At 45.0% G+C, this 12881-nt stretch overlaps 2 protein-coding genes across 2 annotated transcripts in view; one reads left to right on the top strand and one right to left on the bottom strand.

Annotated features, from left to right (window-relative positions):
- The first annotated feature begins 1359 nt into the window (after nucleotides 1-1359).
- Nucleotides 1360-5441, top strand: LOC102253523 (chromosome unknown open reading frame, human C17orf105). Its single transcript, XM_005875783.2, has 6 exons — nucleotides 1360-1511; nucleotides 2648-2718; nucleotides 2999-3117; nucleotides 4107-4230; nucleotides 4763-4819; nucleotides 5315-5441. Exons 1-5 carry the CDS (start codon nucleotides 1388-1390, stop codon nucleotides 4814-4816), a joined length of 492 nt encoding a protein of 163 aa, XP_005875845.1. The 5' UTR covers nucleotides 1360-1387; the 3' UTR covers nucleotides 4817-4819; nucleotides 5315-5441.
- Nucleotides 5442-11179: 5738 nt separating this feature from the next.
- The window catches only part of MPP3 (membrane protein, palmitoylated 3 (MAGUK p55 subfamily member 3)), a 25250-nt gene continuing 23548 nt past the window's right edge, over nucleotides 11180-12881 (bottom strand). The window contains exon 18 of the mRNA XM_005875654.2: nucleotides 11180-12254. Within this exon, the coding sequence (XP_005875716.2) occupies nucleotides 12078-12254 (177 nt within the window). The 3' untranslated portion in view covers nucleotides 11180-12077. The remainder of the gene's footprint in view (nucleotides 12255-12881) is intronic.

Below are 12881 nucleotides of genomic sequence, written 5' to 3'. Positions count from 1 at the left end.
CAGCCAACCTCAGGAAGCCCTCTGGCCCGTACCCAGGGGCGGAAGCGCCACCACTCCCGCGTTTGGGCGGAGCGGGGCGGGGCGGGGGGGAGGCGGTCCTATCCCACCCGGTATCATCATAAACTGGGAAGCGCAGTAACTCCATCAGATCAAATGCGAGGCACAATAAACGTTCCTATGGACCGGGGTACACCCGAGTGTCGCTTATTTTTTCCCGATTATCGGGGTTCCGCTTGTGCGCTCTGACTTCCTACTGCGCACCAGCAGCGTCGGCACCCCCAGGAGCCTGTGGGAGAGACTCCCTGCCCAGCTCAGGCCCTCTGAGTGACAATGTGCATTTTACAGGCCCTACGAAGCTTCAAGTTCCAGAAGCCCGATTCTGGGGCACATTTCTGTCAACATTCATTGAGCCTCAGCCTGGTGCCTACATCAAGGCCTGGGCTCTGTGCAGCCAGCCTTGGCGTTCTGCTTCTGGGGAATCATTTAATCTCTCGGAGCCTGTTTGCTGAGAAAAAGAAAAACGGGGATAATAATACTAGTTCCTAACTCCTAGCGCTGATTGGGAGATTAAAAGACATTTAAGGAAAGAGCCCGGCACTAACACTGAGCACTGAATAGGGGTTGGTGCTCCCTCTCCATCAGCAAATGTGTGAAGCACCCTCGGTGCCACCCCCTGTGTGGTGTGGAGATGAACCCTCAGTGGAGGTGAATCCACAGTGGAGCACTGCCAGCCCGCTGTGGCCAGAGAATGTCAGACAATCCGAGCAAAAGACAGAGCCTCTGTCCTCCCCAACTGCCTGAAAATGGTAGATTCACCGACCCACCCACCCACCCACCCTCCACAAAGCAAATGTGGCCCCAGGGATTCGGGAAACCCAGGTCTGAGCCCAGCCCTGCCTCTAACTTGGATCTTGAGCAACTTGGCTGCTGCTCTGGATTTCAGTTTCCTCTGAAACTGAGCAAAGTGAAGAAATTGGATCCGATTATCCTTCAGAGAATCATCATCTCCCCCAAAAGCTTGTGGTCTCACACTTTTAGGGGAACCATTGCTGTGGAGACTACTTAGCTTATAGCCTAAGGGATGTAACCAAGGGTGGCTTTCTCCACTTCCACCCGCCCTTTTCCACAGCGTACCTGGTAGCATCTGCACTCAAGGCAGGTGAAAATGCTTCTGAGGTCCTCACTCCTCATCTTGACTTGGGCCTAGGTCAGCTTTCAGAGGAGAAGCCCAGGGACAACTAGGCACGCTCTGCCACTGCTCCTCCTTCCCTTGGACCTGTCCCTGATGTCACAACTGGGTAACTATGACAACCCACCATAGGGACAGCAACATACCTCACAGAGAAGCCTAGCTGCCTCATTTCTGAAGTGAGACTAGGAAGAGAAGATGAATAATTCCCTGCAGTATCTAGCCTACCCTGTAATTGTCTCTAATCACAGGCAGAGCACAGACTTCGGGAAGAAACTGGACTTCGGCCATTACATATCTCACAAGAATAGGATAGAGATAGGTATGTGGGCAGTTTGGGGTGGACACTGCCATTAGGGGTTCAGGAAGGGTCTGCCTTAGAGATACTGACAGCAAATCAGACCGGCACACGGCTTTGAGGTGATGTGGCCTTACCTGCTGAGTTGGGTCAAAAGGACATTGGCATCAGTGACAAAATTTATCTTCCACCAGGGTTCATTTGATAGATATGCTCATTTAAATTCTTTTTTTAAAAATTCATTCTTTTTTTTTTTCTTTATTGATTTCAGAGAGGAAGGGAGAGGGAGATAGAAATATCAATAATGAGAGAGAGTCATTGATTGGTTGCCTCCTGCACACAACCCAGGCATGTGCCCTTGACCGGAATTGAACCTGGGACCCTTCAGTCCGCAGGTCAACCCTCTATCCACTGAGCCAAACCAGTTAGGGCTAAATTCTTTTTTTGAAATATGTTTTTATTGATTTTTCTAGAGAGAGAGGAAGGGAGAGGGAGAGAGAGAGAGAAACATCGATTGGCTGCCTCCTGCACACCCCCCACTGGGGATCGAGCTCGCAAGCTGGGCATGTGCTCTAACCAGGAATCAAACGGGTGACCTCTTGGTGCATGGGACAACACCCAACCCACTGAGCCACACTGGCCAGGCTCATTTAAATACTTTAAAGCCAAAGTAAGATAGGAAGAGAATAGGACTTCAGCCCTTGATAGACAAACTAGTCCTATTGGGAAAGGATGGGAGAGAAGCGCTTTCATGGAATTCAAAGGACATATGTCTCCATAAATGTTACTTATTACCATCCTGACCTGCTCAAAACTCTTCAAAGATGTCAGTTTGGGAAATTAAACTAAAACTCCTGAACTGGATTAAGGTCAGAATTCAAAATTGTAATGGTTATTAATCAGGGTCATGTCTAGAACAGTGATGGCGAACCTTTTGAGCTCGGCGTGTCAGCCATAGTAAAACAAAGACTTATATTTTTGATATATATTTTATATATTTAAATGCCATTTAACAAAGAAAAATCAACCAAAAAAATGAGTTCGCGTGTCACCTCTGACACGGGTGTCATAGGTTCGCCATCACTGGTCTAGAATGTGAGGTTTTCTGAGGCTGCGAAGAGGTCGCCTATGATATAAAATTGCTCTCTTTTATCCTCCAGTGAAACCTGCTGTCGATACCAAACCTCCAGTGACACGCACATATCACATTTTAAAGCTGGGCAAACTACAGGTATGTGTTCTTGCCATCTGCACATGTACCTTTCTGAGTTTTATCTGTGTCCTAAAGGGGTCCAGTTCCCCAGAATCTTCTAAATACCCACCCAACCAAAAGATTCTCGAATGCTCCTCCTCCCCACACACATCACCCCTAGTCTCTCCAGTTCTGCTCCGTCTCCCCGGTGGTCCTGTTTGCCCTTTCCCACCATCCCAGAGGAGAGCGAGGCCAAGCCTGTGTGCTGCAGCACAAGGTCGCGATGATGTCATCATGCAGGGCTGGGCTTTCTCACCAGGGTGAACAAAAGAGAATCAACAAGATCGAGCATGAAAACAAGCAACTGTGTCAGAAAATTGCGAACGCCCATCGCGGCCCTGCCAAGGTGGATTGCTGGAATGAGTACTTCTCCAGAAGGTAGTGTTTTTTCTCTTCGTGTCATTGTTCAGTTTCCGTGCAAGCTTCTCCCGAGTGGGAGGAATACTGAGGGGACGTTATCTTGAGGAATAACCAAAGAGATGATGTGAAGGAGAACGAAAACTCCCCCAAATGGGGAACTTCCCCAGCATTAAAGAGCGTTTGTATCAGCTAAGAGACTGATCTCAGAGTCTCGTTCGGAGTTTGTCACGGGAAAGCACTACAGACTTGTGTAAAGTGGTGACCATCGCTGGGACTATGACACAGCATTCTTAAGAATCAGTTCCACAAATATTTCCTGAGCTACTATGTGCTCAGCACTGGGATCCAGAGACCAGATAAGATATATATTTCCTAATCTCAAAGAACTCAGGTCTGATAGGGGATACCAGTCATGTAAATAACAATGAAGTGTGGTCAGGGCTACAAAAGTGTATGTGAGAGAAAGAAGAGTGTGTGTGTGTGTGTGTGTGTGTGTGTGTGTGGTGTGTGTGTGTGTGTGTGGTGTGTGTGGTGTGTGTGTGTGTGTGTGTGTGTGGTGTGTGTCTGTGGTATGTGTATGCGTGTGCGTGTGCGCGCACCTTTCTGGGTGGGTCGTTGTGTATCTGAAATTGACTTGAAAAGCGGAGGGAAGTGAGATGAAACAAAACTTGTCACCAGCCATTTGAGATTATCTACAGGCAAGGCCTTCCCTCATCCTAGAAATCAGACATTCTCAATCCTTGTGCCACGTGATCCCTTAAGGGCTTTTACAAAACGCCACTTTTTACGAGCTGCACCCGAGACCAATCACCTGGAATCTTCGTGAGCAGGGGGGCTGAGAACCGCTGATCTAAGCCGGCCAAGGCTATGCCCAGTTCCCAGGGTGCAGCCTGGTCCAGGAGGCACGCGGGGCCTCCGGGCTCAGCGGGGACAGCTTGCTTCATTGCCCCCATTCCCAACCGGGAGGAGAATTTCATTCTTCACCAAGGTTCTGTGTTTTTTTTCAGCTTAAACAGAGAAACAAGGAACCGGAACCTGGTGAGAATCACCATTGAAAACCAGGGCATTCTGAAAAGGCTCGGTGATCGCAAACCAAACTATGACCGCAGGTCGTCGGAGATGGACTGGCAGGCACGTGGGGGCTCTGGGATGTTCCTGGGGGTGCACAGAGTTTGTCGGTGTTCAGAGCAGAGTCCGTCTCAGGAGGGCCCATTAACCACCGAGGGCAAGATCATGAGAAATGATCGGTAAAAGAAAATAATTGGTAAAAGAAAAACCACCTAGAACAAACCATCCAGGAGCCCAGGATCTCTCCTTGGCAGCAAAGCCAGCATGCACGTTTCAGAAAGATAACCGGTAGCATCTTCCTTCATCCCTCAATTCATTCAGAAAGGCTGAATGTCCAAGCAAAGAGAATGGAGGGTATGCAGTCCAACACGGGGTTAACATGCTTTATTAGGCGTAACCTTTCAAGGAGGGGGAGGGGGCGGCATTGGCAGTATTTTTAAAACCTCCACTCCCTGACTTTAATCTGGAAGCTTTTTCTGGAAGCCATTCTGAAATATTGAATTTTGAAACTTCAACTTTAGAATTTAGAACTTCAACTTTCGCACCCGCGCCCTGGCTTTGACATAACCGTTCTGATTTTTTTTTTTCCTTCAAGAATTCAAGACGTTATATCAAAAATACAACAAAGTATTTTTTCTCCCAAGGTTAATAGGTATGTCTTACCCGGCTGCTCTTTACTATCCAACATGGTGATATTGAACACTTGATACCAAAGCCTTGAGAACTGTAGAGGGGCCCAGTGAAAGGGTGAATTTACTCTTCTATAGTCTCTATGGGTTACCCAGTCAGAGACCTTTGAGCTCTGTCTCTGCTTTCTCTCCATTTAAGTAGGAAATGACTGTCTTTTGTCATCAGCTTTGAGGCTTTACATGTCTAAGGGGAAGTGATTTGTTCCAAGCTGATATAAACAGGAGGTCTCGTGGCTTTAATGTTGTGCCAAAGTTACATTACAGGTCTCTGTCACTACTCAAAAGTATTGTGTTGCATTTTGTATGATTGAACATTGTTAGTAACGACGAAGTTTGGTCCCCCACTCCCCACCCCCACCCCGGGGAGAGGGATAAATGGACACTCAGGCTTTCCAAAGAATAATTCTGTATAATTGATGCTTCTCTACTTCTCTCCCTCGCTTCTCCCCGAATACAAGGTTACTCCCCACAGAACAGACACAAGAGAAGGCCCTAGGATTTCTTAGCTGCTTGGAATCTCAAGACACTCCTAAATGGCTGAATGCTCAATCTTAGGGATGCTACAATAAAGCTTGAAACACAAAATGAGTAAGTTACATTTAAGGTACCCAATGGCTTTAAGTCCCATCCCAAAATGGAGACAGAATGGGGCAGGCGGAAGAAAAGAGGCAACAAGCATTTTTATTTGGGGCTATGAAAAGAAGTTTTAATGAGAGAGAAGGAGAGAGAACTTTTTAAGATATAAACCATCATCACCATTCTGGGGGAAGAAAAGGTGGGGTGAGATGATCCAGCCACAGGTTCAACTCCATCAAAATGGAAAACAGTGTCAAACCAGTTTGGCTCAGTGGATAGAGGGTTAGCCTGCGGACTGAAGGGTCCCAGGTTTCATTCCGGTCAAGGGCATGTACCTTGGTTGCGGTCACATCCCCAGTGGGGGGTGTGCAGGAGGCAGCTGATGGATCTCTCTCATCCATGTTTCTAACTCTCTATCCCTCTCCCTTCTTCTCTGTATAAAAATCAATAAAATATATATTTTTTTAAAAATGGAAAACAGAAGCACACCAGGAAATTAGGGTCCAGAAAACACAGAGAACGTATGTCGTTAGTTCCCTGTGAATATGCGGAATTGGGAAAAAATGCTCGTCGACTTCCCACGTACCGTGTTCATTTATAAGAAGCAGCAACCGTGAAAATATCAAAAATATATTAAACCATATGGCAAGACAACACTGAGTGGCTTCTCTGACTGGTCATGTTGGTGCTGAGCCTGGCTTATTTTGAGAGACAGTAAATCTATAATATTCTTATCATAAATAAAGACTTCTTTATTTTAAAATAGATTCACAGGAAGTTGCAGATAAATGTAGAGGGTAGGAGTGGAGGGGGGGCGGGAGGACTCCTCCTGCACCCTTCACTCAGCTTCCTCCAGTGTTAGCTTCTTGTGTAACTATAGTACAACCAAACCAGGAAATGGGCATTGGTACAATCCGTAGAGCATATACACAGTTCTCCAGTTACACATGCACTCATTTATGTGTGTATAGCTCTATGCAATTTTATCGAATGTGTACCTTTGTGTAACTACAACCACATTCAAGGTAGTTAACTGTACCATTATCAAAAGACTCTATTGTCTTTTAGCCACCCTCTTCCTCCCATTCTGAACCCCTGGCAATCACCAATTTGCTTTTCGTCTCTATCATTATGTTATCTCATGACGGTCACATCAGTGGGATCATGCAGTGTGTGCCCATTCTTTTGAGATTGGCTTTTTCCGCTCCATGTAATTTCCTTGAGGTTCATCCAAGTTGTGTGGACCATTAGTTCACTCCTTTTTATCGTTGATTAATATTCCATGATATGGATGTACCCACTGAAGGACATTGGGTAGTTTTTCGTTTTTTTACTGTGATGAATAAAACTATTATGAACATTTGTACACAATGTTTCTGCAAGAAAATAAGTTTGATATCTCTGGGATAAATATCCAAGAGTGCTGGGTCGCCAAAACCGGTTTGGCTCAGTGGATAGAGCATCGGCCTGCAGACTGAAAGGCCCCAGGTTCGATTCCGGTCAAGGGCATGTACCTGGGTTGCGGGCACATCCCCAGTAGGGAGATGTGCAGGAGGCAGCTGATCGATGTTTCTAACTATCTATCTCTCTCCCTTCCTCTCTGTAAAAAATCAATAAATTATATTTTTTAAAAAAGAGTGCTGGGTTGCATGTTAGTCCATTTAAAAAGGAACTACAGCCCTGGCCAGTGTTGCTAAGTGGTTAGAATGTTGTCCCATGCACCGAAGAGTTGCAGGTGCGATTCCCAGTCAAGGACATGTACCTGGGTGGTAGGTTCACACCCCACCACCTGGTCAGGGCACGGGCGTGCAGGAGGCAACCAGTTGATGTGTGTCTCTCACATCAAAATTTTTTTCTCTCTCTCTCCCCTCCCTTCCACTCTCTCTGAAAAAAGCAATGGAAAAAATATCCTCAGCTGAGGGTTAAAAAATAATAAAATAAGTAAGTAAATAAATAAATAAATAAAAAGGAACTACAAAACAATTTCCAGAGTAGTATACCATTTTACATTTCCACCAGCAATGGATGAGTGATCCAGTTTTCCACATCCTCACCAGCATTTGATATTATCACCATTTTTATTTTAGTCATTGTAATATGTGTGTAGTGACATCTCGTGTGGTTTTAACTTGCATAACTCTAATTAATTAAGTTAAACATCTTTCATGTGCTTATTCGCCATCTGTCTATCCTCTTTGGTGAAATGTCTGTGCATATCTTTTGCCAATTTTCTAGTTGGATTGTTCTTTTTTGAAATATTGAATTTTGAAAGTTCTTTGTATATTCTAGATACAAGCCCTTATTTGGATATGTGATTTGCAAAATATTTTCTCCCCGTCTGTAATTTGTCTTTTTGTCACCTTCATGGAGTCTTTCACAAAGTATTTTAATTTTGATGATGTCCAATTTATCAAGGGTGAAAGTATTCTGTATCATGACCATATCACTGTCAATATCCTGTTTGTGTTATAGTTTTTGCATGTGGGAAAGTGGGTAAGGGGTACACGGGATCTATCTGTATTGCTTATCACATACATGTAAATCTACAGTTATCTCAACATGACAAGTTAAAAGAAGACATATGTCCAAATATAAATTCCTTATTGAACTGGTTCCAGTTCATCTCTGTTGGAGGAACCACCACCAGTCTACACATTCAGGTGAGAAGCCTGGTGGCCATCCTTCACTCCTTTCATCCCTTCCCCCTCCCTACATATTTTCAAGCTACCAGTCCTACTTCTCAGTCTCTGTGTGTGTTACTGCTCATATTCAGGAGCTTGTGATTTACAACTGTATTAGTGATGCAAAAATATGTCCTTAGCACTTTCTAATTTGACACCTTCTGTCACTTGCCATTCCTTCCAGAATGAGCCATACTTTTCAACATGGCATGCAAAGTATGTTAATATGCCCCCCAACCTGTGATTCTGTCCCTTCTGTCTCTGCAGCCTCCATCAATTAAAATTCTTAGTTTCAAGCAACAGAGACTGACTTTGTCTGATTTAAGTAGTGAAATAATTTATTAAAAGAATATGAATTAACAATACTTGCTAAAAAAAAACTGCAGAACCAAGCTTCAAGCTGCACATCAAGGAACAATGCCCCAAATCTTGCTGTAGAACTGGTCTGTGGGTGCTACAGCCCTGCCCCACTAGAACTCGATCTTGCTGACCGGCAACTGCTGTGTCTGAAAAGTCTCCATTGTCTCTGCCATGTTGTGTCAGTAAAGGTATTTCTGATGGGTGTAACTCAGGTCATATGTCCATTCCTTAGCTGCAAGGGAGGCTGGGAAAATGAGTAACTGACCTTTCCCACATCTGGACACAGGTTCTGTTTCTCACCAGAATTCATAAGATAGGAAATTTCCCCAAATTAGAATGAGGCTCAAAGGGCAGGACAGAGTAGAGTAAGAAATGGATCCATAATAACTCTACCAGATAGAACATGCCTCTTGGTTCCGAAGTGTATGATTCGAGAATGGGCTTTGTACATATGCTGGTTTTTAGTTAATAAACACATTGACAAGTGCTATCATTTTTTTGGATTCATGATCCTGTGTTTGGTGGCATAAATGATGTGATAAGTGGGTGCAAAATTTTGACGGGCCACGTGTCTTAAAACATGCATAATTATTTGAAACTACAATGGTACATACAAACATGATCAACTAATGTTTAACATAGCTGAGCACTGCCTGTGACGGACAAATGGTTGTAACTGTCTAAACCCATCTCCTGCAGGGAGTGGAGTGGGTGACAGAGGAGGTTACAAATCACTGGATCATGGATGGCAAACAGGATTGACTCACTGGCTAATTCTGCTCAATTGATACCGGATATTGTGTCCGGAAAGATAGGAAAGCAGTGCCTAGATTCAGCAGGAGAGAGCTGTGATCAATTAGTAATGTCTGCCATGAGTGCAAGAATGGGTGATTGCAGCACATATGCCCCACCCATTTAACATCCCTGACCTAGAATAATCCTCTAGAGCTCACAAGTTCTCTGGCTGTAGACACAGGCAGAGAATTTATCTGAGTTTGAAAGCCCAAGGTGGGGGGAAAAGGATACATCTTGAGGAGTATGTAATAAAGAAATTTATTGGTGTGGAGGCCCAGACTGATGGACTTGTGTGAAGTTTTTGCCCAGGAGCTCAGAATGTATAAATTAATAGCTCGAATGAGAGTTGGAGTTGCATTCACCCACGTTCCACCAATATATATGTGTAAACAGATGCATTTTTTCAACACCACTCTTCTGCTTTTCACAAACAGGAGAATCACTTTATAAATGGACCTCTGCCTCCAGGGCCCTATTCCTTCTATTCTCACAGACAGCAAACAGCTGTAGGCACAGCTTGTCTTAGGGGTTGGGGGTGGGGGGGGAGCTGGAAAGCTACTTTGATAGGGAAATAAAGCAGGCATCATGTTTCAATGCTTTGCTTCATCATGTACATAGAGAATTATTACCATTTCCTCTGATAATTATATAAAAATATTAAGAAGAAGAAAATGGCTGCAGAATAGTATGAAATTACAGCAAAAAAAAAAGTCATCTGGTGCTCAACCCCTGTGTTCCTCCTCCGGAGGAAAAGCATCGGGTGGCACCTGCTAAGAGATGGTGAGGATCTCCACCAAGGTGCCTCCCGAGGGGACTTTTCCAGAGTAATTTTGACCTGTTTTCTGCCTGGGAGCTGACTTTAGATCACGGCTCTCCTGCGAAATACACACAACCTTGCATGTGCCATTCTCACAATGGGGCAGCTGCCCCTCCTGCCCTGGTTCTATGTGAGACAGCTCCAGACTAATTTCACTTGATAAGAATCCAATATTCTGTAAGTGCAAAGCGCTCCTCATCCTTTTGCTAGAAAGGTCTAAAGAATGTGATCCTGCCCGGCTGGCGTGCCTCAGTGGTTGAGTGTGGACCTAGTCACCAGGAGATCATGGTTCGATTCCCGGTCAGGGCACATGCAGGCTCGATCCCAGCGTGGGGCGTGCAAGAGGCAGCCGACCAATGATTCTCTCATCATTGATGTTTCTATCTCTCTCTCCCTCTCCTTTCCTCTCTGAAATCAATAAAAATATATTTTAAAAAAATAAAATAAAGAATGTGATCCTGTCAGGTGAACCTACCAGGTTAGTGAGCTAGATAGAAAGTTGCAAATGTGTCCTTGGGTAACAAGGCAAAATGGAAATTTCTAAACCTTCTCCATGGCGCTTCGCCCTTAACCTGGCCTCCTTTTCTTCTCATGAGGAAAAGAGCTTGAAAATGTACAAGTGTAAGAGCCTCTTTTTAGTATGAGAAGCTACAGCCACACTGCATGTTACTGTAAATCCTAGCTGTGAACACATTCCTCACTTATAAGCCAATTATTTAACAGGTAGCCTCAATTATGGATCCACAAAAACAATGAAAGTATAGCATAGTGATGAATGGCCATCTCCAGTATTAGGGAGACTTGGGCTCAAATACTACAGCGCTGCCATTTATTTAAAGCTGTGTGAGCTTGAACGTGTTATTTAAACTTCCTAAACCTTATTATTCTTATTGTATAACAGCGATGATAGAATCTTATGTTATAGGCTTGGGGTATTTGTCAAAGTAATGTACTTAAAGGCCACGGCATAGCTCCCAGCACAGAATAAAGACATACGTTGGCTATTAATAAGAAATAAAATTCTCCGAGCAGCTAAGATATGTCACAAATCCTGTATGGCAGTTTCGCTCAGAGAGAGACCATTAGCCACTCACTCAGAGTCTATATAATTTGATGTTCACAGTCAGGACTGATGTATCCTGACTCAGACACAGTTTCGACAAGAGGGATCGTCTGGTTTCCCGTGATCTCGCACGACAGGAAGCCCTATCATCTGAAGGTAGGGACAGGCAAGAACCAGCACAGCTGTCAGTAATGAGAGGGACAAGGGGTGGATCAGAACCAATCAGACAACGCAAGGGCTCCGTCGTAGGAGTCTCGGGGTATTTAGAAAGGGGACAAGCAGCCTTGCCTTCCTCAGTAGTCCCTGAAAACACCTCCCTGTGTCAGCACAGTACAGTAAGTCACCGACAGTGACGTGTGCCTCCGTCTTCCATAGAAGTTCATGTATGCCCACTACTTAAGAAGGCAGAGGAGCAAGTTCTCCAGTATCCGACAAGCACTTGCCTTCAACAAGGTGAAAATCCACATTGTGATGCTTGGAGACAGGGGGACTTCAGTTGCATGGAAAAATCCCCTTGGGTAAAGCAACTCAAGTTCCAACAGAGCTGGATCCATGAGGCGTCACCCTACTTCTAAAGCCTACATCCCTGCAGATCGGCACTGTATAAACCCGCCACCCCCATCCCCAAGAGACAGTGGCTACTTAACTCTGGTACAAAGAATCAGGGTCAACTTGCCTGTGACACTTTAATGAAGGAAATGTGTTCTTGTGTGCTATGCCCCCTTTCAACTCACAGTTTCTGCTCCAGGGGGGTATAGTGGAAAACAACAGATAAAAACCAATGAACGGGACTTCCCACATATGCTCTTCTGGTTGAAGGCGTTCATGGAAAATTCTGCCCCTCTCCACACTTGGGATTCCTTGATGGAAACATGGCTGGACTAGGCGGTCTTCCAGGTCCCCTCCAATGGGGCTGTTCTAGGATATAGTTACCTGACCCAACTAATGGGCACCCAGTGAGTGTCCTTGCTCAGGTTCTCTAAGAGAGCTCTGAGCTGGCTGTACGCGCTCTGGAGATCCGCCCTCACCAGCACAGCGTCCACCAGGTGCCCGTAATGCTGGTCAATGAAGGCGGCGGAGGCGGACATCTCTCGCTGCTCCTCATCCTGCAAAGGAAAGGGGCAGTTATGGAGCAACAGGGTGGTTCTCCCCTCAAACAGGAAACCTACACCTTGTGTCTTGGGCAGTGTCCCAAGTGAAGGGATGACTGATGACTATGGTCCATGAATAACCAACTGTGTACACAAAGAACAGAGTGGAGTGAAAATATCCTAGCAAACTTCCAAGAAAGTGAATGGGCAGTAGACATTGATATTTAGTCATTCACAAAATATCTACTCAGGACCTGTTAACTGCAAGCCATGATATGAAGTTCTTGGAATGAGGGAGGATTTTTTTTTGATTCTCTATCTGTGTCAATATCACATTTCCTGTCCAAAGGTATTTCCAAAGAAGTGCTACTATTGTGTTGCATGACAATTTGGTTAAATAATTACAGGAAAGACCTATAAATAATAACAATAAAAAAGCATTTCTGGCCCCACCGGCATGGCTCAGTGGTTGAGCATCAACCTATGAACCAGGGGGTTGTGGTTTGATTCCCAGTCAGGGCATATGCTCGGGGTTGCGGGCTCGATCCCCAGTGTGGGGTGTGCAGGAGGCAGCCGATCAACGATTCCCTCTCATCGTTGATGTTTCCATCTCTCTCTCCCTCTCCCCCCTTTGAAATCAAT

Source organism: Myotis brandtii, unplaced genomic scaffold, assembly GCF_000412655.1.
Source record: "Myotis brandtii unplaced genomic scaffold, ASM41265v1 scaffold469, whole genome shotgun sequence".
NCBI lineage: Eukaryota > Metazoa > Chordata > Mammalia > Chiroptera > Vespertilionidae > Myotis > Myotis brandtii.
The sequence above is the reverse complement of the archived record's forward strand: the minus strand, read 5'-3'. Positions and strand labels throughout refer to the sequence as shown.

Coding starts and splice junctions, on each gene's coding strand:
- LOC102253523 (XM_005875783.2), top strand. CDS start 1,388: ATGAATAATTCCCTGCAGTATCTAGCCTACCCTGTAATTGTCTCTAAT. Junction 2,719..2,998: donor TAAAGCTGGGCAAACTACAG/GTATGTGTTCTT, acceptor CTTTCTCACCAG/GGTGAACAAAAGAGAATCAA. Junction 3,118..4,106: donor AATGAGTACTTCTCCAGAAG/GTAGTGTTTTTT, acceptor GTTTTTTTTCAG/CTTAAACAGAGAAACAAGGA.